Source organism: Cuculus canorus, chromosome 17, assembly GCF_017976375.1.
Source record: "Cuculus canorus isolate bCucCan1 chromosome 17, bCucCan1.pri, whole genome shotgun sequence".
NCBI lineage: Eukaryota > Metazoa > Chordata > Aves > Cuculiformes > Cuculidae > Cuculus > Cuculus canorus.
Genome location: NC_071417.1, coordinates 13,600,644 through 13,622,480, shown reverse-complemented (window position 1 = coordinate 13,622,480; position 21,837 = coordinate 13,600,644). Strand labels below are relative to the sequence as shown.

General features: G+C 50.8%; 1 protein-coding gene across 6 annotated transcripts in view; it reads right to left on the bottom strand.

The window, feature by feature from the left end:
• The window catches only part of TBX5 (T-box transcription factor 5), an 84,782-nt gene that overhangs the window by 24,683 nt on the left and 38,262 nt on the right, over positions 1–21,837 (bottom strand). For 3 of the 6 annotated variants that reach the window (XM_054082778.1, XM_054082774.1, XM_054082779.1), the window contains exons 2-6: positions 14,696–14,871; positions 12,959–13,053; positions 10,208–10,327; positions 9,165–9,312; positions 6,610–6,762 (exon numbers count right to left, since the gene is read on the bottom strand). In XM_054082778.1, the coding sequence (XP_053938753.1) occupies positions 6,610–6,762; positions 9,165–9,312; positions 10,208–10,327; positions 12,959–13,053; positions 14,696–14,842 (663 nt within the window). In that variant the 5' untranslated portion in view covers positions 14,843–14,871. Of the gene's footprint in view, positions 1–6,609; positions 6,763–9,164; positions 9,313–10,207; positions 10,328–12,958; positions 13,054–14,695; positions 14,872–15,024; positions 15,090–17,170; positions 17,472–19,609; positions 19,846–21,837 lie in introns of those variants that run through there. The other 3 variants (XM_054082777.1, XM_054082775.1, XM_054082776.1) reach the window with 3 other exon arrangements.

The window sequence follows — 21,837 nt, the reverse complement described above, 5'->3', positions numbered from 1 at the left end:
GAGCAGCGGTGGCTGCCCCATCTCTGGAGGTGTTCAAGGCCAGGTTGGACGGGGATTTGAGCAACCTGATCCATTGGAGGTGTCCCTGCCCATGGGAGGGGGTTGGAAGTGGATGGGCTTTAAGGTCCCTCATGACCCCAACCATTCTATGATTCTGCAATAGCTGATGGCAGCAGCTCTAGCGCTAAGCCAGAAGAGCCCAAGCCAGATTTAACAAAACCATACACAACAAAAGAGAAGACAGAAAAAAAGTTAGTGAATCCCTGCTTTAGAAAATAGCCTGCGCAAGATATTTTCTTTTGCCAGTTTTTGTCTGACTTACAAATTATTTCAGAGGTGGAAAAGGCAAACAAATGGGTGGAAATAACCACCTTCTGGATCAATTTTACCACAGTGAACCCCAGTTTATTTCCTCCCCGGGGGGGAGGAAAAGCTGTCAGAAAGTCAAATGACAATTACATCATGAAAAATAAAATAATACAACATCCTGCAAGATCATTAACACAAAGTGCCCAAAGCTAAATTATACAGCACAGATTGAACAGAACTGTAGGGCTTTGTTTATGTATTTGTTACTGAAAGAAACCGATGACAAAGTTTGCTTCTGAACATCGATTTCTAAAGCTGCTGCAGATCATTTGAGACTAGAGCTTTCCAGGGTGAAGCTCCTAGATTTACACTTTTCAGAGCTCATCTGACCTATGGGTTCATCTTCACTCTAACGGGAAGCGACAGTTTCCAATGATGTCTCGGCGCCGCTTCTCTGTGCTCCTCTCTCTGGACTAACTGACCACCAAGCACTTCTGCCAAGACATTTCCAAAGGCATCTTTAGCTCCTGCATGATAAAATTTAGCTTTGCATCTAGTTACATCAAGGAAAGATGCTTTACTTTTTCATTTATTTCTTTTGTAAGGCCATGTATTCCTATGGGTATTTGTTTCTACAGGCTCCTGAATACTGTTATGGCTGGAATCAAAACTGCCAGAAATACTTAGTATTACTTCTTGTCAGGCATTTGCCATAAGATGATTTTTCTCAGCTGCTTCTAACTTTGCAAACCTTTGCTAGAACTGAAATATTCCACCCTGGATATATGCCCTAAGGCTCCTTTTTATTCACTTATTTTACTATCAACCAGTCCCCACTTCTTTCGAGCACTTCAGCTAAAGGAAAACACAGCACCCTGAGGCTTTTCCGCAACCTTCTTAAAGGCTGGGAATTTTGGAAGAGGGACTGCGTGTTCTGCAAAGGGAGATCTTAGTTTATAAGTTCTCTTCTTGTGAAAATCTGCTCCACTTGAACAGCTTAAAAGCCTGAATGGGAAAAAGAAAATCACCATTCGGGGTGTCCCATTTAGTGAAGAAGACATCGGGGTGATTGACCTTGAGCTGAGCACGCATGAACCTCCCCATGCTGTTGGGGTACAGGCTCTACCCACCCTGCAGGCGACCATGGTCCTGCTTAGCATGGCAGAGACAGGCAGGGAGCATCCCTGCTGCCACCACCGCAGCCGGCTGCGCTGGGAGAAACCGAGAGGCTGAGCTTCAGGACTGAAAGCACAGAGCCTTTTTCTTTCACACTCTCACGTACCCCAGGTGGAAACCAAGTCAGCATGGAGGAGGAAGCCAAACCAGAGAAGCGGGAAGGAAAGAAACAGATGAAGACAAGGTGCCTGCTGAGACTATGTGCATCTGGCTGGGCCAAACAGAGGAGCTGGATGGGGAGTGGGGATCAGAACATGAGGTAAAGGCCAGGGAGAGGGAGGGCTGCTGGCTGGGGAGAAGATGCTGAACCCCGAAGCCGGTGAAGGAAATGGGAGGGACTGAGAGCCAGTAGCTCATCAGAGGGGCTGGTGAGAGACAGAGGGGCTCATTGAGAAGGGCGTTGGCTGAACTGGGAGACAAGAATGGAGAATGAGAAGAGACAGACCTTGCACAGTGTTGAGCCGGACAGAGAGGAGGTGGGAGAGAGGGATAGGACATCTTTGCAGAGCTTAGGGAGGAGAACTGGACTGAGGACCAAAAGGGGCTCTGGACTGGCAGAGTGCCCTGTCCCGGGGCTGGTAGGGCAGTGGGGACAAGGCTGAGGACAAACAGACAGAGGGAGGCAGGACTGGTTCAAACACCAGGAGTGAAGGACACAAGACCTCTTGAAGGAAGCATTCTCCCACTGAAGCATGGAACAGGACGAAGAATTTCAGAGTAGAGACATGAGGAGCCCCAGAGAGGGTGAGTGAGAGGAGAAGAGCTGACTGTGTTCCCCAAGCAACCAGAAGCTGCACAGAAGCCACCAGTCTTGGCAATGAAGAGGAGATATATGATCTCACCTCATTTAACTCCAAGGAGCCCTGCGTCTTTCAGTGCTTGGGGGTTTCCCCCTTCGGAGAAGCCCTGAGTAAGGAGAAGGGCTGCCCCTGCTTGTCATGGAGATGGGAAGACAAAGCCAACAGCCCCAGTCTGGACAGAGAGAGGGGATACAGCCCTGCAAGGCTGTTTCAGGGCACTGCACAGAGGCACTCCATGGTATGCTAACCAGGACAACACATCAACGGCCTCTACTGAAGTGATGGAAGTGGTCACCTGCAACCAAAGCCAAGAAGACCTGACCTCTCGGGAAAAACATCCTGAGCCCAAGTACCTACCTGTGTCCAGCAGCAGCTACACCTACACAACCCTGCAAGACGCCTTGGCAGAGCAGCAAAAGCCCACAGGCTGACAGGAGAGCCACATAGTCAGCTCTCCAAAATGCAGCAGAATAGAGCACCAGTTGACTCGGCCAATTTACCTGCGCTCTTTTAGTACAAGGGTCTTGCTGAGGGTGGGATGAACCCACATACTCTGAAAGCCCACCAGCACGTTCCTCTATGCCCACCGGCTATTTGGAGCAGATTAGCCTCCAGCCAAGCCCATCTCTGGCTCTCCACATGGGTACGGTGCACGTAACGTTTCTGGGTGCTTTTAGCATCCCAGCTGAGGCTAACATTTCCTTAAAAGAATTTAGGCTACCAAGAATGTTAAATAACTTATGGGGAAAAAAAACTCAAATCAGCATAAAAACAGATATCCTGGGGGGGGGGGGGAATCAATATAAAGCCCAAGTCCAGCTAATGGGGAAAGTAAGTTGTAAAAATTAATGAGAATAATTGTTGTGAATTCTTGCTTTTGAAAGAACCCTCATGAGGGCATAACCTTAAGTATTTCTGTCTATTAGGGTTCATTTCCTGGTCCTAAGCAGCGAGCTAGTACCTAATAAATACAAGCCAGTAACACAATGATTTAAGCTACAGCAAAATGGTACTTAACTGCAGGGGAAGTTAATACTTGGGAATCAACCTGATTGCAAGCACCCATTGTGTAAATGGCAAGGAAATGAAATGTGCATGTGACCTATTTTAACACCTCAGTAGTTCATGGGGATTTTTTTCAGGGTTGCAGAGAGGGGGGAGGGCGCTCGGCTGAGCTGCTGACAACCGCACTGAAAACTTTACCAAAACTTTCTTCGTAGCTAAAGCCTCCATTTGGGGAGCAGAGCTGGGGAGGGGGACATCCCAGGGTGCTTAAATATCTTTTCAGGCTGTCTAAAATACCAGGGGAAATAAGTACAAGCCCTCCACTGGGTTTGCAGCTGTGCAATTGAAATAAATTGGTAGATCAGAAATCAGGCAGCTATTTCTATAAGCTGTGTAAGCATATACTCAAATGCATTTCTAGGCAAATCATACAATTAATCATAGAATTATAGAATGGGTTGGGTTGGAAAGGACCTCAAAGCCCATCCAGTTCCACCCTCTGCCATGGACAGGGACACCTCCCACTGGATATGGTGCTCCAAGCCCCATCCAACCTGGCCTGGAACCCCTCCAGCGATGGGGCAGCCACCACTTCTTGAGGCAACGTGGGCCACTGCGTTCCCACCTTCACAGGAAAACATTTCTTTCTAAGATCTCATCTCAATCTCCCCTCTTTCAGCTTAAAACCGTCAAAACCATTATTATATTAATACTGTAATATAATCCACATACAACATAGCTCTTGAAACCTAAATTTGTTTGTATAGACGTGTGTGCTTAAAATACATGGATGTATAAAACCCATGTGCAAAATACGTTGGCATATATAAACTGTGTGTGATTGCATGGATAGAAAAGTTGGCACGAAGGATGCGCTACAGGTGATGGGTGGAAGTGGGAGCAAGGTGGCTGTAAATGAGATAAAAATAGGTAGCACACTGACAAAGAGAAGTGGGGATGGATGGGCAGACTCTCCTTGGGGAGCTCAATGCAGACCACAGGCAATACAGAACAAATTGCAACATGAAAATACACTTTGCCAAGCAACATCTCAGCTGGCAAAAGTGAACTTTGGTTTCTGCCTGTGGAAAAGACTCCACGTGCCACTAAATTCAGCTGCATCTGCAACAGCATCAGCTGCACATTGCCTCAGCCCTGGCATTATTCTCCATCTGCACTGGGGCAAGCTACAAGTTTTATTCCCTTCCCTGGAGGGAGATGCCATTTAGGGTAGATCATTCCCTGGTTTATTTTTATGGCTCTATCTTTCTCAGTTGGGTCTTTATCTTGGGGCTACAGCGACTCTTGATTTGTTCCCCCAACGATTCAGCGCAGCAAGAGGAGGAATGTGTGTGTCGGGGGGGGGGAAAGGAGGATGTCAGTGCGTGTAAAACATGTAGGGGGGGATGTAAAATATGTAGTGGTGTCTGGGTGCGGGTGACTGCTGGGATGCGAGCGCGTGTGTGTCTGTAGGGATTCCTGCGTTTGTCAGAGCGTATGTTTTGACAGAGACGGATACGCAGATGTCATTTCTTATCAACCAGATGTTGTTGATTTACAATCAAATATTCCTGCTCCTCCTAATATGGCAGTTTTCCCAAACTACTGTACTTACATGTTTCTGCTTTGCTTTTGTTTTATTTGCATGATCTTTTTTTTTTTTTCTATGAAACAGTCCTATGTTTCTTCAAATGAAAGCAGTTAAAATCTGGTCTGTTTTCTCACAGGGAAATATCTTTAAAGCGAGCAGCGTGTCCTGTATTATTAACTCCCAGTTCTATTAATATTATATTCTTTCTCCAAATCCACCAAGCAGAAGTTAAACTTGATTTTATAGCATCCACGGCGGAATTATAATTTAAGGCATAATTTGGCGAGGGCTCAGTTTGGATTCAGTTTGCTTGTCCTGCTTGTGCCAACAGCTCCTATTTTAAAGGGCAGGGAAGTGTTTTCTTTTCTCCCTAGTTACGGGGAAACACTCTTTTCTTCTCCAGCCTGACTCTGCTCTCTGCATCTCCCTTCCTACCTGATGGACGGAGGAAACGCAATCATTTCGTGCGGGTTTAGGAGCTTCCTACTCAAATCTCCAGGAAAGCATCCAGGATTGACCCAGGGTGTTAAATGACCTTTCGCCATTTGAAACAAGCACATGATTTCACTCTGTCAAGCGCAAAGGAGCCATCCTACCTGCCCGTAAGTACCAGTTAGAGCCTGTAGTGATTGCTTTCTACGCGATTTGGGGAGGAATCTGCTTTTTTCCTGAAGGAAATTTGGCTTTTCATGGGGCTTTGCCTTCGAGAGGGGCTATTGGGGTCTGTGGTGAGGGATGCTCAGTGCAAGGCATCGCTAAACAGGTCTGCTGATAATTACTCCAGTCCTGAGTGCTAAAATGCATCTGCTGGGAAATACCCCAGCCCTAAGCGTTCCTCCCCAGCCCTGAGCCGTCTTCCACCTCCTTCCTTGCTGAGTGGGAAAGCCTAAAGCCAAGCAGGGGAAGGAAAGAGGACAGCAGCCCCACAGAGGGTTCCCCCCGGGTGGGCAGGAAGAGGGGACCAGCAGAGGGGACCCATGCGTGTCCCGCAGCAGCACCCCAAGAAAAGCTTACTTGCTTTTTTTTTCCCCGGCTTTGTTTTGCTTGGGCAGGCAGGAGCTGATTTCAGGCACAGAGCCTCCCTTTCCTTCCAGGGCCTCCTGGCTGCCAAGCCTGCAGCCCCTCGCCGACCTCCCCACAGGGCTGGGGAAGGAGCCCTTCCCAAACAAAGGGCCGGAGCGCGGGCAGCCCGGGTTATCAGTGCCCCGACTGTGGTGGGGAGCGCCGGGCTCCCTCTGCCAGATTAGGGGGCTTTGAGCGATGCGGGGGAAAGAAGATAAAGCCAACTTCCTCCGTTGGTCATCTCCTCTCCAAGCAAACCATCCTGTTGAGCTCATTCCCCCTTGGCTCGCCCTAAGCCCCGTCTTTAGGCGCTTTGTCTGTGTCGCCAGGAATAACAGAGCAGATGGGATGGGAGTGGGGTGAGGGGAAAGGGAGAAAAAGAGGGGACAGGGAGAAGGAGAGAGAAGAAGCAGGGGAAAAAGAAGAATGGGGTAAAGCAGAAGTAGTAGTGGGGGTAAAGAAGAGGAGGAAGAAGTGGGGGAAAGAAGGAGGAGGAGGTTGGGGGAAGAAGAGAAAGAAAAAGGAAAGGGGGAAAAGAAGGTGTTGGGGGAAAAAGAGGGGAAGTGGAAGAAGGGAAAGGGAGAGCTGAGGCCCTTGGGAGGACCAGCGGGAGGAAGGAAGGAGAGAGGATGGGTTTGTCAATGTGAAGCCAGCCCAGCCCCTCACCTTGTGGTTTTGGTAGGAGGTGACGGCGATGAAGGCGGTCTCCGGGAAGACATGGGTGCAAAAGGCGGTGTTCTTGGAGCCGAAGCCGTTGTTTTCGTCCGCTTTCACGATGTGGAGCCGGGGCTGGTATTTGTGCATGGAGTTCAGGATGATCTGGGCAAAGGGAGAAGGAGAAGATATCCCATGGGAATGGAGGGAGCACAGAGTGGCGCAGCCCAGCCTGGGAACAGGGAGAGGAGGAGTGGGGCCACGGGTCTTCTCATCCCCTTCCACATAAGCTTCACCCTCTTTATGGCTCCCCTAGAGGAGCTGATTTAAGTGCTGGCATTGGGGGGACTTACCTCAAGAAAACCACCCTCCCCACCCTAGGAGCCCTTCAGGGCCAGGTGACGCGGTGAAAGGTGGCTCCTTACCCGCAGCCCCCCACCAGCCCTGAGTTGTGCTGCTGACCCTCACCAACCCGGGCCTGGGGAGAGGGAGGGGAGCTGCTCCCCCTATAACGGCTGTAAGTTGGAGGGGAGAAGATTTAGACTAGACGTTAGGAAGAAATTCTTCATGATGAGGGTGGGGAGGCCCTGGAACAGGTTACTCAGGGAAATTGTGGCTGCCCCATCCCTGGAGGGGTTCCAGGCCAGGTTGGATGGGGCTCGGAGCCCCTGATCCAGTGGGAGGTGTCTCTGCCCGTGGCAGAGGGTGGAACTGGATGGGCTTTGAGGTCCTTTCCAACCCAAACCGTTCTATGCTTCTACAATTCTCCATGTGTGTTGGCACCCTGAGCCTGCGGTTTGGGCTCTCTCTCCACCTTTCCAGGCTCTTCATAACCCCCAAACCCCTCACTCACCAACACCACCACGGCTCGGGGGCAGATGGGACCCCAAAAGGAGGACAAAGAGGCAAAAAGGGGGGTGAGGAAGAGAAGGGGAGGGAAAAGAAGGGGTGGCAGGGGGAGGGATGGGGTAGGAGCCCACGGGAGGGGATGGATGGAGTGCAGATAAAAAGCGTTCAGGATAAAAAGCGGTCCTCGCTCTGTCCCGGGTTAATAGCGGGGGGGAGGAGGGGGCGGCGGGGGCCGCTCTGTCCCGATAATGACTGCGGGACCCTTGGCGACAGCGAGAGCAGCGCGCCCCGCCGCCGCCTCCCCCGTCCCCGGGGCTTAAGCAAATTGCTTTGACATCCAGAAAAGTCGTAGACATCAACGGTGAACGATCTAATGGTTTTTAATTTCATTACAGCGACTCTAATTGAGAGACTCCTGGTGCAGCTCCTCCTCTGAAGTCCCTTATTGTCCCCTTCAGCGCCTTCGGTCTGTTTAGAGGGACTTTTTCCCCAGAGCCGCCTGGTCGCAGCGGGGGATGCTCGGCCCCGTCCCCCCGGGCCGGATCCGTGCCCAGGATGGCTCCCCAAAATCCCCCCGGGGACTGAGAGAGGTCACCCTGGGGAGAGGGAGGTGATGCGCTGCTGTGGAGTCCTATCTCTCGCCTCCCTCTTCCCTGTCGTGATCCCTGGAAAGCAGCGCTTGCAAACCGCTTTGTCCCCAGCTCAAGACAAAAATGGAATAAAACAAAATATAAAAAGAAAAAATAATAAAGAAATCAACCCCCCCAGCTCGAGGGAGGTAGGAGCGCTCATAAAAAGATGCTCAACACTAATTTGGGTTTGGGGTTTGTCTGGCCACTTGCCCCAGCAGCCCCCTCCACTTCGTAGCGACCACATGGGCGAGGATTTAATAACACCAAATTTATCATTAAAAAGAGAAGGGGGAAAGAAAAAAAAAAAAAATCAAGAACTTGGAAGAAAAAAATAAAACTGAAGTGTTGAAACGAGGCTGGAGAAAAATACGCTCTTGGAAAAGGAAGTCGGGATCTGGATTCCCATACACGCTTAAGTAATTATATATATATTTTTATAGATGGATATATTATTCATACATGCACATATATATTTGCTCAGAGGAACACGCGTCTTTGGAGACCTTCGAAGGAGGGCTGGTTCTGGCTGCAGAATTCACACAAGCTTTCAGGGCCCCACGAGCCTAGCAAAGACCTTTTTACATCCAAGAAGCTCTAGCGGGATTTCAGTTTGGTTTTTATAGTCTTAATTATTGTTACTTTTTTTTGATGGAGGGATCCACATGGGTTTAGGTCCTATTTCCTCCAATAATTATGCCTGATTAATTTTACCTGTTAGCCAATTCACGGAGGTAACCAGCAGGTTTTAAAGATCCAAGACTCTCCATGAGGTTAAAACCAGGTAGCTAAAGAGTCAATTAAGCCAGGAGCGTTTCACCCACTTGTGGACTGCAGACCCAGGGGGGTCTGTAACCAATTCCCACCCAGTGTTGTGAAATAACCCATTTTTAACGTTTATGCTTCCATCGGGGAGGGGAGGAAGGGGGTCCCTCACAGGGGTTCATCCCACCTTCTCAGGGAAGAAGAGAACACCCCTGCCAAGACAATGGATGTGGGGATAGGTGACATTGCCATGATCGTGGTGGGAGAGGCCACGCGTGGGTGAAGGACACGTCGTGGTGCCCTTCTCCCGCCCCCGGTACTCACATGTCCGAAGGGATCGAGGTGGTTGTTGGTGAGCTTGAGCTTCTGGAAGGAAACCAGCTGCCTCATCCAGTGGGCACCGGTGGCTGGGGAGTCGGGGTGCACGTACAGCCGCCCGGGCATGGCCGGCTCTGCCTTCCCCGTCACCGACCTGCGTGGGGACACGGGCACTCAGCTCCGGGCAGGGAAAAGGCTCCCGTGGGCTCCTGCACCCCATCCATCCCCTCCGGTGGGATCCTTCCCATGAGCTCCTGCTGCCCTTCTACGGTCTCCAGTGGGGTTCCTCCCGTGGGCTCCTACTCTTATCCATCCCCTCCGGTGGGACCCTTCCAGTGGGCTTCTGCTTCCATCCATCCCCTCCGTAGGGATCCCTCCCGTGGGATCCTGCTCCCATCCATCCTCTCCGGTGGGATCCTTCCCATGGGCTCCCCCTCCCAGCTCATCCCCCGTTCCCGCGGGCTCCCGCACCCCATCCCCTGCGGCGGGGTCCCCGCAGGCGGGGGGCAGCGAGGTGCAGGCCGGTCACGCCGGGCTTGGGGAGAAAAGGCATTTACAAACACTGCTCCGGGAATTAATTGAGCTCTTTGGCACCTTTCCCGGTGGAGATGGCTCTCGCTGTTTCCCCGTTTAACCCCATCCTTACCCCCTCCCTAATTACCAGCACCCAAGCCAGGAGCGAAGAACGGACCCTGTACTGATCCTTAAAGATTTTCCTGCCTGGAGATCTCCGCTCCCTTAATATAATTAAACTATTGTCTCCACAACAGCCAATAATCTCATCCTCAAACGAGATTACACCTATCATTAGCTCATTGCGACTGTTTTCCCCCCTTTTCTTTGGATGCATTTCTCTCCCAAGGACTGTGAGAGCATCCCAGGAGGCTTAAGTGGAGCCCCTTCAGCCCAACAACTCTCCTTTGCGGGGAAAAAAAAGGGATGAGCAGTTGATTCAAGGGCATCTTCCAAACTTTGCTGCCCGAGCTCGGCCAGCCCCGAAAGCCTGACACAGAGGTCTCCTCCCTCCCCTTTCCCCCACGCGTGCATACCATTTATTATCTGCAAATTTGTATCTGTGGTCATCCGCTGGTACAATATCCATCAACAGTATGTACTTGGTTTTTGGATTCAGGCCAGTGACCTTCACTTTGTAACTGGGGAACATACGCCTATTAAAAAAAAAAAAGAAAAAAAAAAACCAAAAAACAAACACACACACAAAAAAAAAGTATAAAAGCAAAGAAGGGAATTTTTCCCGAGGTGTTTTCGAGGAGGAGAACGGGGAATCATTCAACAAAAGGGCCACGCTACCCTCTCAGATGCACCTTCCCGAAAGGCTCGGGTGGAGGCTGCGTGCCCCCTTCCCCTGGGCTGGGGGAGATGTTTGGGTACCGCTCCAAGTCCCAGCTAAGGGGAAAATTAGGTTATCAAGGCAGAATCTTAATTATGAGACTAGTGGGATTATTTGTTCACCTATTCGTCTCCCTGATTGCCTATTCGTATTTTTCCTAATTGTTTGTTTGTCCGAGAGTTCTGCTCTCCCTTCTTTGAACAAATCTGGTCGTGAGAACTTTTGGAAGCAAGTTACTTCCCTCTGTACATAAACCGCTGGAAGAGGAGGAAAGATTTGCCAAAAAAAAAAAAAGGAAGAAAAAGTAAAAAGAGGAAAAAAGGAAAAAAATATATGTTTTTATAGAAATATATATATTTAAATATATATATTTTTAAATATATATATTTCAACCACTCCTATTTCTATCAATGATTCATTGTGCAGATATAAAAAAACAACCCTGCTGGCATTCAGGTGTGACACCAAATCTGCGCAGCGTACAGAGACATCAGCAGACACACCTGACAAATACTTGGAAACCTTCGATACACAGTGAAGACAGGGGCTTTTCGAAATATTTTCCATTACTGCAAGGCAGGGACTTAAAACACTGGTGTTATTTTAGTTCAAGCTTTCCAAATATTTAAAAATAAAGCAGATGAAAATGTATCCCTGGGACCTAAACCGCGCGTTAACAAAAACCCCCACACCTCTATAAATACGGCGCTCTTATCGCTGCCACGGGGCATCTGGGCTGGGCTCTAATTCCGATATAAAAAGTCGAGGGAAGACAAAAGCTACCAAAGAAGAAAGCAGGGGTTTGGCTTGAACATTTTAAGAGAGAATTAACCGAATTCCACCTGAAGAACGATCCCGAACTCCATCGAAAACACCTGACCAGCAAGAACGCGGACTTCTCCAACAATAAACACGGGGAATGTTATAAATAAGGAAAGCTATCCCATACCTCCCCTAAAGCCCCTGTAAATGTCGATTTTATTGCTCTCCAGATGAGCTTTCTGTCCTCTGCGATATTTGTTTGAGATCTCGGCAAGGTGGTTTATGTCTCTCTCCTCGCGCTGCTTTTTTTCGGGCACCTGGTTGGGCATTTTTTTTTTCCCGGACGGTCTCTCAGCTCCCCCCGTGTCCCAACACCGAGCTGGGGGGGTCGGCAGGATCCCGGCCCCAGCAGCTTCCACACCCCCTCCTCTTCGTACCCCCTTGGACACAAGATCCTTCTTTAAACCCGCGGTTGAAGGCGAAGGAGAGCCGTGAGACGGATCTATTCGCTAAAACTTTATACAACCAACCAGCTCAGTATTTTTTCCCCCCCCCCCCTCCTCCCTCTTCAGTCAAATTTTGGGAGACCACAACAAACACCAGATGACAGAGCAAAATGAAAGTTTGACTTCGCATTGTTTATGGTGCCCTTGCAATCTAAAGCTACTGCTATTGCTACGCGTGGAAAAGTTTTTCCCCTCCCTTCCTCCGAGGATTTTAATCTAAAACCACAACGAAAAGAGCCTCTGTCTGCTCCCAGTTTGCTGATGGGACTGGCGAGGCTGTTTTACTGGCTCTCGCTGGCTTGGGCACTCCTCAATTTAACAGTCCTCCAACGTATTAATATTAAAGATAAAGTTAAACAGCCTCAAATATACGCTCGTACGCTTATAAATATCTACGGATCGCGTTTACTAAGGCGGTCATGGAATCGATTACGTTGGTCCCAATAAAGTTGGATTTGCGAGGCTGTATATTTTTCTACACACCCACACAAAGGCGCACACATCTAGAGATGTGTGTCTGGGCGCAGTTAGATCCGCATGCTCTTTATTTGCGGGCACATCTCTGCATCGAAACAGCTCCTCTATCAGTATAAAAACAGTAGCTTAAGACCGCATATACTTTTAAATGGAGCGGTGTACCCGTTCTGGATATATTCGCCTCCGTGTGCGCATAATAAATAAGAAACTTCAGTAAACAGCGTAAGGCGTCGCAAAATTGCAGAAGGGACGAGCTTTTCCTTTAATTAAAAATAACGAAACGGCCCAGCGAGTTGCTCTAAACAAAATTAGGTTTTGGCCAAGTGGTTGCAGCTCCCCTTCGCCTGGAAAACTTCCAAAGGCCTGAAATTGGGATTTAACGATCCAACTGCTCTGGTTAAAAAAAATAAATAAATAAAATAATAATAATAAAAAAAAAAGAAGCCAGAAGAAACAATTCCTCCGATCTCCATCCTCGCAGGGAGGGCTCCGCACCGGCTCCTGGGGCTGCGACACCCGCACGGGGCAGGGGAATCGCCGCAAGAGACGAAACCGGAGCGGTGTCGGGGAGGGAAGGGTCACGGGCACAGATCCCCACGCACGGGGGTGTGCGAACACGCGTGGTCCCCCCTCCCCGTGGGTAATTCTCCCCCCAAAACACGCACCAAGGCGGCTGCGCCCCCGCCCCCCCTCTTCTCTCTTACCTCCCGGCCTTTGTTATGATCATCTCCGTCCCCACTTCGTGGAATTTCAGCCACAGCTCCCGCTCGTGCAAAAACACCTTTATGCCCTCCATGCCCTGCGGAGGAGGAAGGCAGAAGGCGTCAGCCCCGAGCCGGGGAGGAGACCCCGCGCAGCCCCGCCGGGAACCTCGGAGGGAAAAGGATGGGCGGTTGGGAGCGTTCCCGAGAAAATCCAACCGTTTGTGCCTTTGCAAAGACGGGGAGAATGGGATTTCAGGCCGGAGCCCCGCGGTGCCGGCCGGGGGGGGGCTGGGGTGGGATCCTGCCGGGCTCGGCGCTCCCGGGGAGCGGAGGGAAGAGCAGAGAGCTCCCGGAGCGGCTCCAGCCGCATCCTCCCAGCCCAGCTGCCGCCCGGAGCCGCGTCCCAGCGCTTCGGCCCGGCTGCGCTCCGGAGCTCAGCCGGAGGAGATTTACACCCCTTCCCTGGGTGATTTACATCCGTCGGGGCCTCGGGTGCAGGCTGGAGCGGTGTGGGGTGCCCTCTCTGCTCCCCTCGCCCTCTCTGCTCCCCCCTCCGTCTCATTTTCTTCACCCCCAGCCCACTCCCCAACAAGGGCTGCTCCACAAGAGCCCCACATTTGGCACCGCGGGGGCGAGGCATCCCCCCAACACGGGGTGGGAGCCACAGTGGAAACCAAGCACGTATTCCCCCCACTGGAGCAGAACCCCTCCAAAGGCACCGGGGGGGGTGGTTTCCAAACTCCCTCGGTGGCCCCGAGCCCCAGGACGGGCAGCACAGCCCCGGACCGACGCCCGGAGCCCCGTGGGCAGTGGCTGCAACGGGGGATGTCTCCCCACAAAGATTTACCTACGAGGGGACAAGAGGTGCTCTCCACAGGGGCTCCGCAGCCGCTGGAGGAGAAGAGGTCTGGGTGGAAAAGCCCCTCTTCTCTGCCTCCCCACAGACGGTTGGGGCTGAGGACCGTGGGACTGCTCCCCAGCACCTCCCGACAGCAGGGGAGGAGAAGCTGAGGGGTGTCGCGGCCCTTTGCCCCCTCGGCTCGCTCTCCTCAGCAGCAGGGAGCTCCTCCAGGAGCTTCATATCCTGCGTGGGAGCCCAAGTGTGTCCCCAAAACATGCAAGCACCCAGAGGGGCAAGGGGTGATGGAGGCTTCGAGGGGCACCCCAGGGTGTGCTTGGCCCCTGGGTCTCTACGGGGGTGCCCAAAGGTGACATCCTCACCCTGTCCTCACAGCTCACGGTGCGCGCCACCAGCGTGGCTGTGTCTGCGTGTGCAGGCGTACACTTCGGTGTGCAAGGGGTGCACAGATGTATAGCTTTCTCCGTCATACAAATACACACTAACATAGCAAATATATACACTCACAAGCTGTCGGTGAGCGCGTTTGCACGTTCATTTACACACTCACACATGAGCGTGCAGGCGCTTCTCTGCAAGCGAGCGTCTTGGGTATTTCGGGTGCTTTTCCATGAGCGCCCCTCCACGCACCTCAATACTCGCGCGTGCGCTTCCCCGCAGGTTTAGCAACTGAACACAACCCCAAATAACGCTAAAGCAGGATGAGGCCCACAGCTCTGACAACCAGGTGAGACTTTTCATCCCTATGGGGCCTAAGACAACTCATCGCCACCAGAGCAGGAGCAGCCACCCAGCTGAGATTATATTTGGGGGGAAAACACGGAGAAAAAGGGTGGGGAAAGAGCGAGGGGGAGAAAAAGAGGAGGGTAGGTCTTTACCTGCTGCGTGAAAGCTGCTTGAGGTGAGGTGGGGGACTTGCTGGTGGCCCCCAGCTGAGTGTCCTGCTTGGCTTCAGCCTGGAGCTCCTTGGCCTCCGAGTCAGCCGGCGTGGTCGGGAGCCCAAAGCCTTCCTCGCTATCCGCCATGTTATGAGCTTCCTTCGCTGAATCCCCCACTGCAGGCACACATCAGGGAAAGAGCAGAGATAAGAGACGCATAAGTCAACGCTGACGTTTAATAAAATATATCTTTATGTACGTAGGCAATGGGGAACGAGCCGGAGCGCGAGGCAGGGGCTGCCCAACAAACCGCGCTGCCCGCGACTCACTTCCAGCTGCCCGGGAAGGGAACAAGGCCCTTTAACTTTGGGAGAGGGAGAAATAAAGACTTTTATTTATTATCGCAGCCCGCAAGGGATGATAGGATTTGGGGAGGGTGGGAGGGAGGGGAAGGGGGGAGGCGGTATTATTAAATGCATCTTTTGGAAGAGGTAAACAGCGCACTTTATGTCTGTCTGGCAGGGCTCGGGGAGCGAGGCACAAGGGGGCCATGGGCCGGCCAACTCATCACACAAGTGACTCTGGAGGTCAGGGGTCCGAGGTTGGGAGCAGGCAGATCCTCCCCTGAGCCTTGAACACCTCCAGTTCCCCCAAGTTTGCTGCGGTCAAGGAGGGGGGCTGAAAGACCCCACTGCCCTCCCAGGGAAGTGGAAGCTTTCACCCCACTTCAGTTCTGACCAGGCAAACACCACCGTCACGCAAGACCTTTTCTACAAACCCATTTCCCAGGAAAATTCAACTTTCCTACGGGAAAGGGGGGGCTAAAACAACCAAAACAAGCCTTTTTTCCCCCCAACCCAGCCAGCTGCAAGTAAAGGAAAGGATAAATGAGATAAATAAAATATAGAAGTGCAAATAGCTCAATCGGTCAAATGCTGCGCAAGGTAACGTCCACTCGGGCTGCTGAACAGGGGCGGAATTGGGGCTGAAGTGAATTAAGTCATAACATTTAGAGTAAAACTGCACGAGCAGAGAAAACAAGCTTTAAAAATACACGGTTTATATCTGATGCGAGTTACTACAGTGAGTTTTAAAAGCAGTATTTTGACGTAGCTTTAAAGGCTCTATCAGGAGTGGTAAAAGTTTCAAAGCAGCACCCAAAACAACAAAAAAAAAAAAGATAAAAGCAATTGAACTATCTGTTAGTTTTTTTGTTCTTAAGGAGTTTAGAGTTTTAGTAGCTTTAAAAAAAAATATCTCTGGTATGTTTCAAAGAAGGGGAATATTTTTTGAAAGGCCAGCCATATGGAGGCAATATTGGTTTTAAGTACATGAGAATGTTTTGAAATGAGTCCTTCTCCCTGCAACAACATTTAAAACCGTTTAAAAAAAAAAAAAAAAAGAGGGGGAAAAGGGCAATTCTCCTTTAAATGTAGAGAAAATTGGGAGTGGAAAGGAGGGGGGAGAAAATGATCTTCTCTGCTAGTGGTGGGTAACATATACATGTATATAATTTAAAAGGACAAAAAGCATGGGGACTGCAGCCCCACACCTCCAGAGCTGAGCAGCCCGGGCTCCCTCCTTCCCTTCCCAAACGCTCTTTTCCCACCGCACATCAGCCAAGAGACTGAAAGGAGAAGCAAAACAGCTCCGAGCGCGGAAAGTGCGCTGCCCCGAGCCCGGGCACAGCCGCAGCTCCAGGGACCATTTAAGGCTTTTCTCTCCCCTCCTCCGCTTTCTTATTTTTTTTTTTATTTTCCCCAGGACTGTTGCGGGTTTTTTCCTTGCTGCAGCTTGGGAAGTGTCCGTTATCTATTTTTCAATCGATTTCCCTTCAGCTTGGAGATGTTATTCCCCTCGAGCTGGCAAAGTTAGGGATGAGGACGAGAGGAGGGGTGTGGAAATAAAGCGTGTTTATTAAAACAAAGAGAGACCCAGCCGCGGCTCCAGCGAGCCCCTCCGGTGCTCTCTGCATCCAGTTATAATTAAGCAGATATAAAAATAATAATTATTAAAAAAAGAGGAGCGGGGTGAAGGCAAAAATTAACCCAACAATTAAGAGGAATCGGCGATCCGTTGCTTCTAATTTTTTTTTTTCCCCTTAAAAGAGCTTCTGAGAAGAAATGGAGCTTGACAGAACCAGGCCGCGGTGGCCGTATGAAAAATGCATCTCGCCTCGCTAAAGTAGCACCAAGTGGGTGTGCGAGAGGGGAGGAAAAAAGGGGAAGAAAAAAAATAACCCACGCTCTGCTTTTGTTGCAGCTTCGCCCCGGCTCCCCCAGCCCCATGCACCGCCTGGGGAGAGCAACCCCGCAGTTTCTCCAGCACCCCAACTCTCCCGAGGCCTCGCAGCTCCTCGGCAAAGGCAATTTGTGCCTAACAATTCCCCCAGCCGCTTTCGCTCTCCCTCGGTCACACACACACACACAGATTACAGACACCGACGGACATACATGGCAATGGAAGAGCTGTTACCTTGCTCGTTGAATTCCATGCAATCAATGCATCTCCATATATACAATGTATGTGTCTATTTTCCCCCTTTGCAATGGAAATTACAATGGGATCAGGCTTCTCGTGTGCATATTTCCTTTTATTTATTTATTTGCGGATCAGCATGTGAAAACCCAGCCTGAAAGAAAAAAATCTATCCAATGCAAGCCTGCTTGCCTGCTTCTCTCTCTCTCTCTCTCTCTCTCTCCTCTGCTCTCTCCAAACACTTCCAGGTTGTCAGACGCACTGGGAAGGATCCTGAGAGTAAGATAAAGCCCCCACCCCCACCCTTCTTCTCAGCCTGATCTGGAAGATACAGTTTTCCCCACCCCGCTCTTTCTACTCTCCACCTAAAAATAATAATTACAAAAAAAAATCGTAATAAAAAAAAAGAGGGAGAGGACTAAAGAGAGGAAAAAATAAAACAGCACCCCCTTGGAGAGGGGGAAAAAAAAAAAAAGAAAAAGGAAGAAAATGAGAAGTTTCGGGCGGTCTGGCAGCCGCCGCTCCTCCGGGCAGGTTCGCGGCGCTGCCGCCGGGGCTGCGCGGAGCGCGGAGGTGACGTGGGCTCGTCCAGCTCCCTTCGCCAAGTGCCGGGACCCACTGCCCAACCAGCTGGGATCCTGCTCCGGAGAGACTCACTCTCCCACAGCCCTCCCTCCCGTCCCCTCCCCCCCCACCACCACCAAAGCTCCTTTTCCAGCCTATTTTTCTGGCCGGCAAACAAGAACAAGGCACAAAGACAATCATCAAACTCTCCAGCAACCCTCCCCCTCTTCTTTACCCCCTTCCCCGCTCCCTCCCTCCCTCCTCCATCCATCTCTCCCAACCAAAGAGAAAATTCAGCGTCCAGGAATATTTCCCCCCCCCTCCTTCTCCTCCCTCACCCCTTTAAATAAATCGCTGGCTCCGCTAACCTCGCACCACCCCCGGCCCCCCCCGCCCTCAAAAGCAGCTCGAGGTGTGGATTTAAACCCAACTCTCTATTTGCCAGCGCTCACTGAGGCCTTTATTGGAGGGCCGTGGGGGGAAACCCCCCAAATGCACTCACTTAAGGGGTATAACCTGGGGGGGAAAAAAAAAAGGGGGACGAAACGCGACGGAGTGGGACTAAAACCCAGCGAGGGTGAAACTCAGGGGGTGTGCGTGGAATTCCCACTTCTGAAAGCATCCAGGATCCTTCCCTTGCCTTTCTCCATCCTCTTCCTCACCCCTGGCAGCGCTGCCCTGCCGGCGGGGCTCGGTTGCCCCTCGCCCCCCGCTCAAATAATCAAACCGTCAGCGAGGAGCGGGGATGTGGGTTTATCTGCATCTTCCCTTCGCTCCCTTTCTTTCTTTCTTTCTTTTTTTTTTTTTAATGTATTATTTGGAGGGTAAAGTTGAATAGGTCAGCGCAGGGTAAACAGCCTTCCTGTCGCATTCTGCAGGCTGAAGAGAACCAGATTGGCGAGGCGGGTTTTTGATAAGGCTCGGAATAAATGGCAATGGTTTAGGATCTGCTCTGCCCACCCTCCTCTCCTGTGCGCCCCTCTACTCGTCGGTGCGTTCCCCCACCCCATGTCCCAAATCCTTCGCTCTTTTCTGCCTCTCGGCCATTTCTTTGGCGTTTCGTGGAAGTTTTCAGCAAATCCACGCTCTCTCCCAGCTCCCGCAGGGCGCGATGATGCCAGAGCCCTCTGGAAGCTGGAGGTGGGGAAGGGAAAAGTCTGGGGGTGAGCAGCTACTGGGAAGGGGGGTGCGTGTGGAGTTTGGCATCCCCCAAAGCCCTCTCCCATGTGCACAACAGCCACTTGAGAAGAAACAGCCAACAGTAAACGCTTGCAAATAAGAATAATAAAATAACTGCACTTGTAGCCGCAGAGAATAAGCCAGAGAACGCTACTTAAACAAACAGAACAAAGCCTGCCCCATATTTCATTATTTTTAGAGGGGAAAGGAGCCGTGAAGCCCTTCCAAACACAAACAAACGAAGGAGCAAAGCGGGCGTTCCTTCCCCGGGAAAGGCAGCGGGATCAGCCCCGGCCCCGGCGCTCCTGCAAAGCCTTTCCCATCGCACGGGGACTGCTCGGAAAGGTGCACAGCTGGGGGGGGGGGGGAAATAAAGGGGGAATGAAAAATAAAGGAGGCGATCACTGTGCTGATGGTGGGGAAAAGCCAAGGAAGGAGCGCAGCCGCCCCGCACCGCACGTGCGCTGGGGAGCATCCCCCAAGGCGCTCGGCTCCACCGAAATAAGAGCTTTTCGCTTAAAAAAAACACCAACGCAAATAGCGAGGAGAAAGGTTTCTCGCAGCTGGTAGTGAGAGAAAACACGAGCTTCCCTCCCCTCGCCGGAAAAGAAAAAAAAAAAAGGCAAAAATTGATAATCGCTGAAGTTTGTAAGAGTGAACCCGAGCCCGGCCGCTGCCTGGGAAAGCACTCACCTCTCCAATGCCAAACTAGCTCCCAAACACCTTGAAGACAAGTTGAAAACGATGCAAATAAATCGAATTTATTTCCGTCTGCAGGTTGGGGGGGTGAAAAAGAAAGGAAGAAGGAAAAAAAAAAAAAAAAAAAAAAAAAGCAGCTGGGAAAAGGACAGCAAGTCCAGGCTCTTAGGAGTATAATGTCAAGGTAAAGGAGCCTTCCAGCTAGCAGCCGATTTGTGGTCTCAGACAAATTAAATATTACTGTTTATTACCAGCCATACTCCAATAAAATAAAGAGAGTTCAAGGCGATAGCTGCTATCTCACGAGCTTTGCTCCTATAGGACACGGAGACGTCACCAGCCACGCAACTGGCCTATTCTGTCATGGTTGACTGCAGCAGTAATGGAAGGTTAATTTGTATTATTCTCCTCTTTTTAAAGCCCTATCAGTGAGATTCCTGGATTACTTTTTTCCTCCTAAAGAAATCCATTCATTTCAACCCAAAATATAGCGAGGCGGTGTGTGTGTGTGCAACCTCTATAGACGGATGTATGTGTAAATATACACGTAAATATATATATATATTGACATGCCGAGACGCACAAGGCGGACGTATATACGCGGGGGTGAGGGGGTATATATCATAAATGAGTGTGCATCACCCGAGCAGAGACGGAGTAGCTGACAACTCAAGGAAAACCCACTTTTTCTTGGAAATGAAAAGGGGGAAAACAGTAGCAAAGCTCCCGCTGCATCAGGAGTACCCTAGTTAATCCAACAGTATTAGCAATACTCAGCTTAATTAATTGTCTTTTAAAAATTATCTTTATAGAGAGCGGGAAACTTGTCAGATGGGTGCTCAGGCGCCCCTGGAAGGGAGCACGCTGGGCTATATATAGTAAATCATAATCTGGTTATTTGCAAATTCGAATGTGCATTGGGAACCAATTAATTACTCTCGTTAAAAAAATAAAAATTAAACAATTTGAATAAATTAAAAAATAAAAAGAAAATAAAGGAAAAAAAAAAGAAAGTAGTAAATCGAAGTGATAATTTGCCAAATGAGACTGATAAAAAGGAATTAAAAAAAACACACATCCACCACCCAAACCCCCCGAAGTCCATCCAAGCGCAGCCAGTGGCCTCAGAGGAGCCACCGCCGCTTCCCAGCTCTCCCGCAGCGTTTTGGGATGCACTCGGGGCCACTGCAGAAAGATTCCGAGAAAAAAAAACCCGTGCTAAAACGTTGTTTCCTCCAGCAGAAAAAAAAAAGAGAGGAGGAAGAGGAGGAGGAGAAATAGGGAGAGAGAAAATAAAGCGCAACACCTAAGGAAAAGCGAGACGTCCCTGCAGGATCTGGACACTGCAGAGGGTGAGTGTTCCCAGGCAGGGACCCCCAGCCCTGCTCCGCCCGAGGGGGCTGCAGGCAGGAGAAATCCTGCCGGGATTGCCCCGGTTTGGCCAGGCCGAGCTGTCCCCACGGCACCGGGGGAAGGCAGGGCCGCGGCGAAGACCAGCAGCAAGCGGGTAGAAAAGGGGGGGGCGGCGGCGAGAAAAGCCCCCCCCTTCCCTTGCCCCACTTTGCTCCAGTGCAGCGCTGGATCCGGCCGCGCTTCACAGCTCGAGGTCCCCCCAAATCATTGGGAAAACTCCTCGGAGGATGATGATGCACTTTGCAGTGCCTTCTCCAGGCTGGCACCTTCCTGCCCGGAGCTGCTGGAGCAGCATAGCACCTTCCTGCCAAAGGCGCACCCCAGATCAGAAAGAAAAGCCTCTCCTCACCCCCTGCACCCCCTCCCCGGTGTCCCCCGAAGCGGTTGACACACACACAGTTTGCAAACGCGCGCACGCACCATGATTTCTCGCTCAACTCCTTAAGCAGATTTTATATCTTCAGGCTTTATATCTTTAGGCTTAAAGTGCCACACAAAGGCGTGTGCGCAGAGATACGCGTGAATCTACGCGCCTGTTTACATAGGTATCTACACACAAACACATCAACAAACGGTACGTGCGTGGGCCTGGGGATAATGAGAACGTTCTGCACACCCACACAACAGCATCCGTGCAAGGAAGAGCCTCCCGTGCCCCTTCTATCGCACATACGCGTTAATATTTACATTACGCCTACGGTTTACACGCAGGTTTTGGGTGCGCACAAGCATCATCCTCCCTCCACACAGCTCCGGGCGAATATCTGCACAACCCCAAAACCCGGGCGAGTGGATAAATACGTGCACAA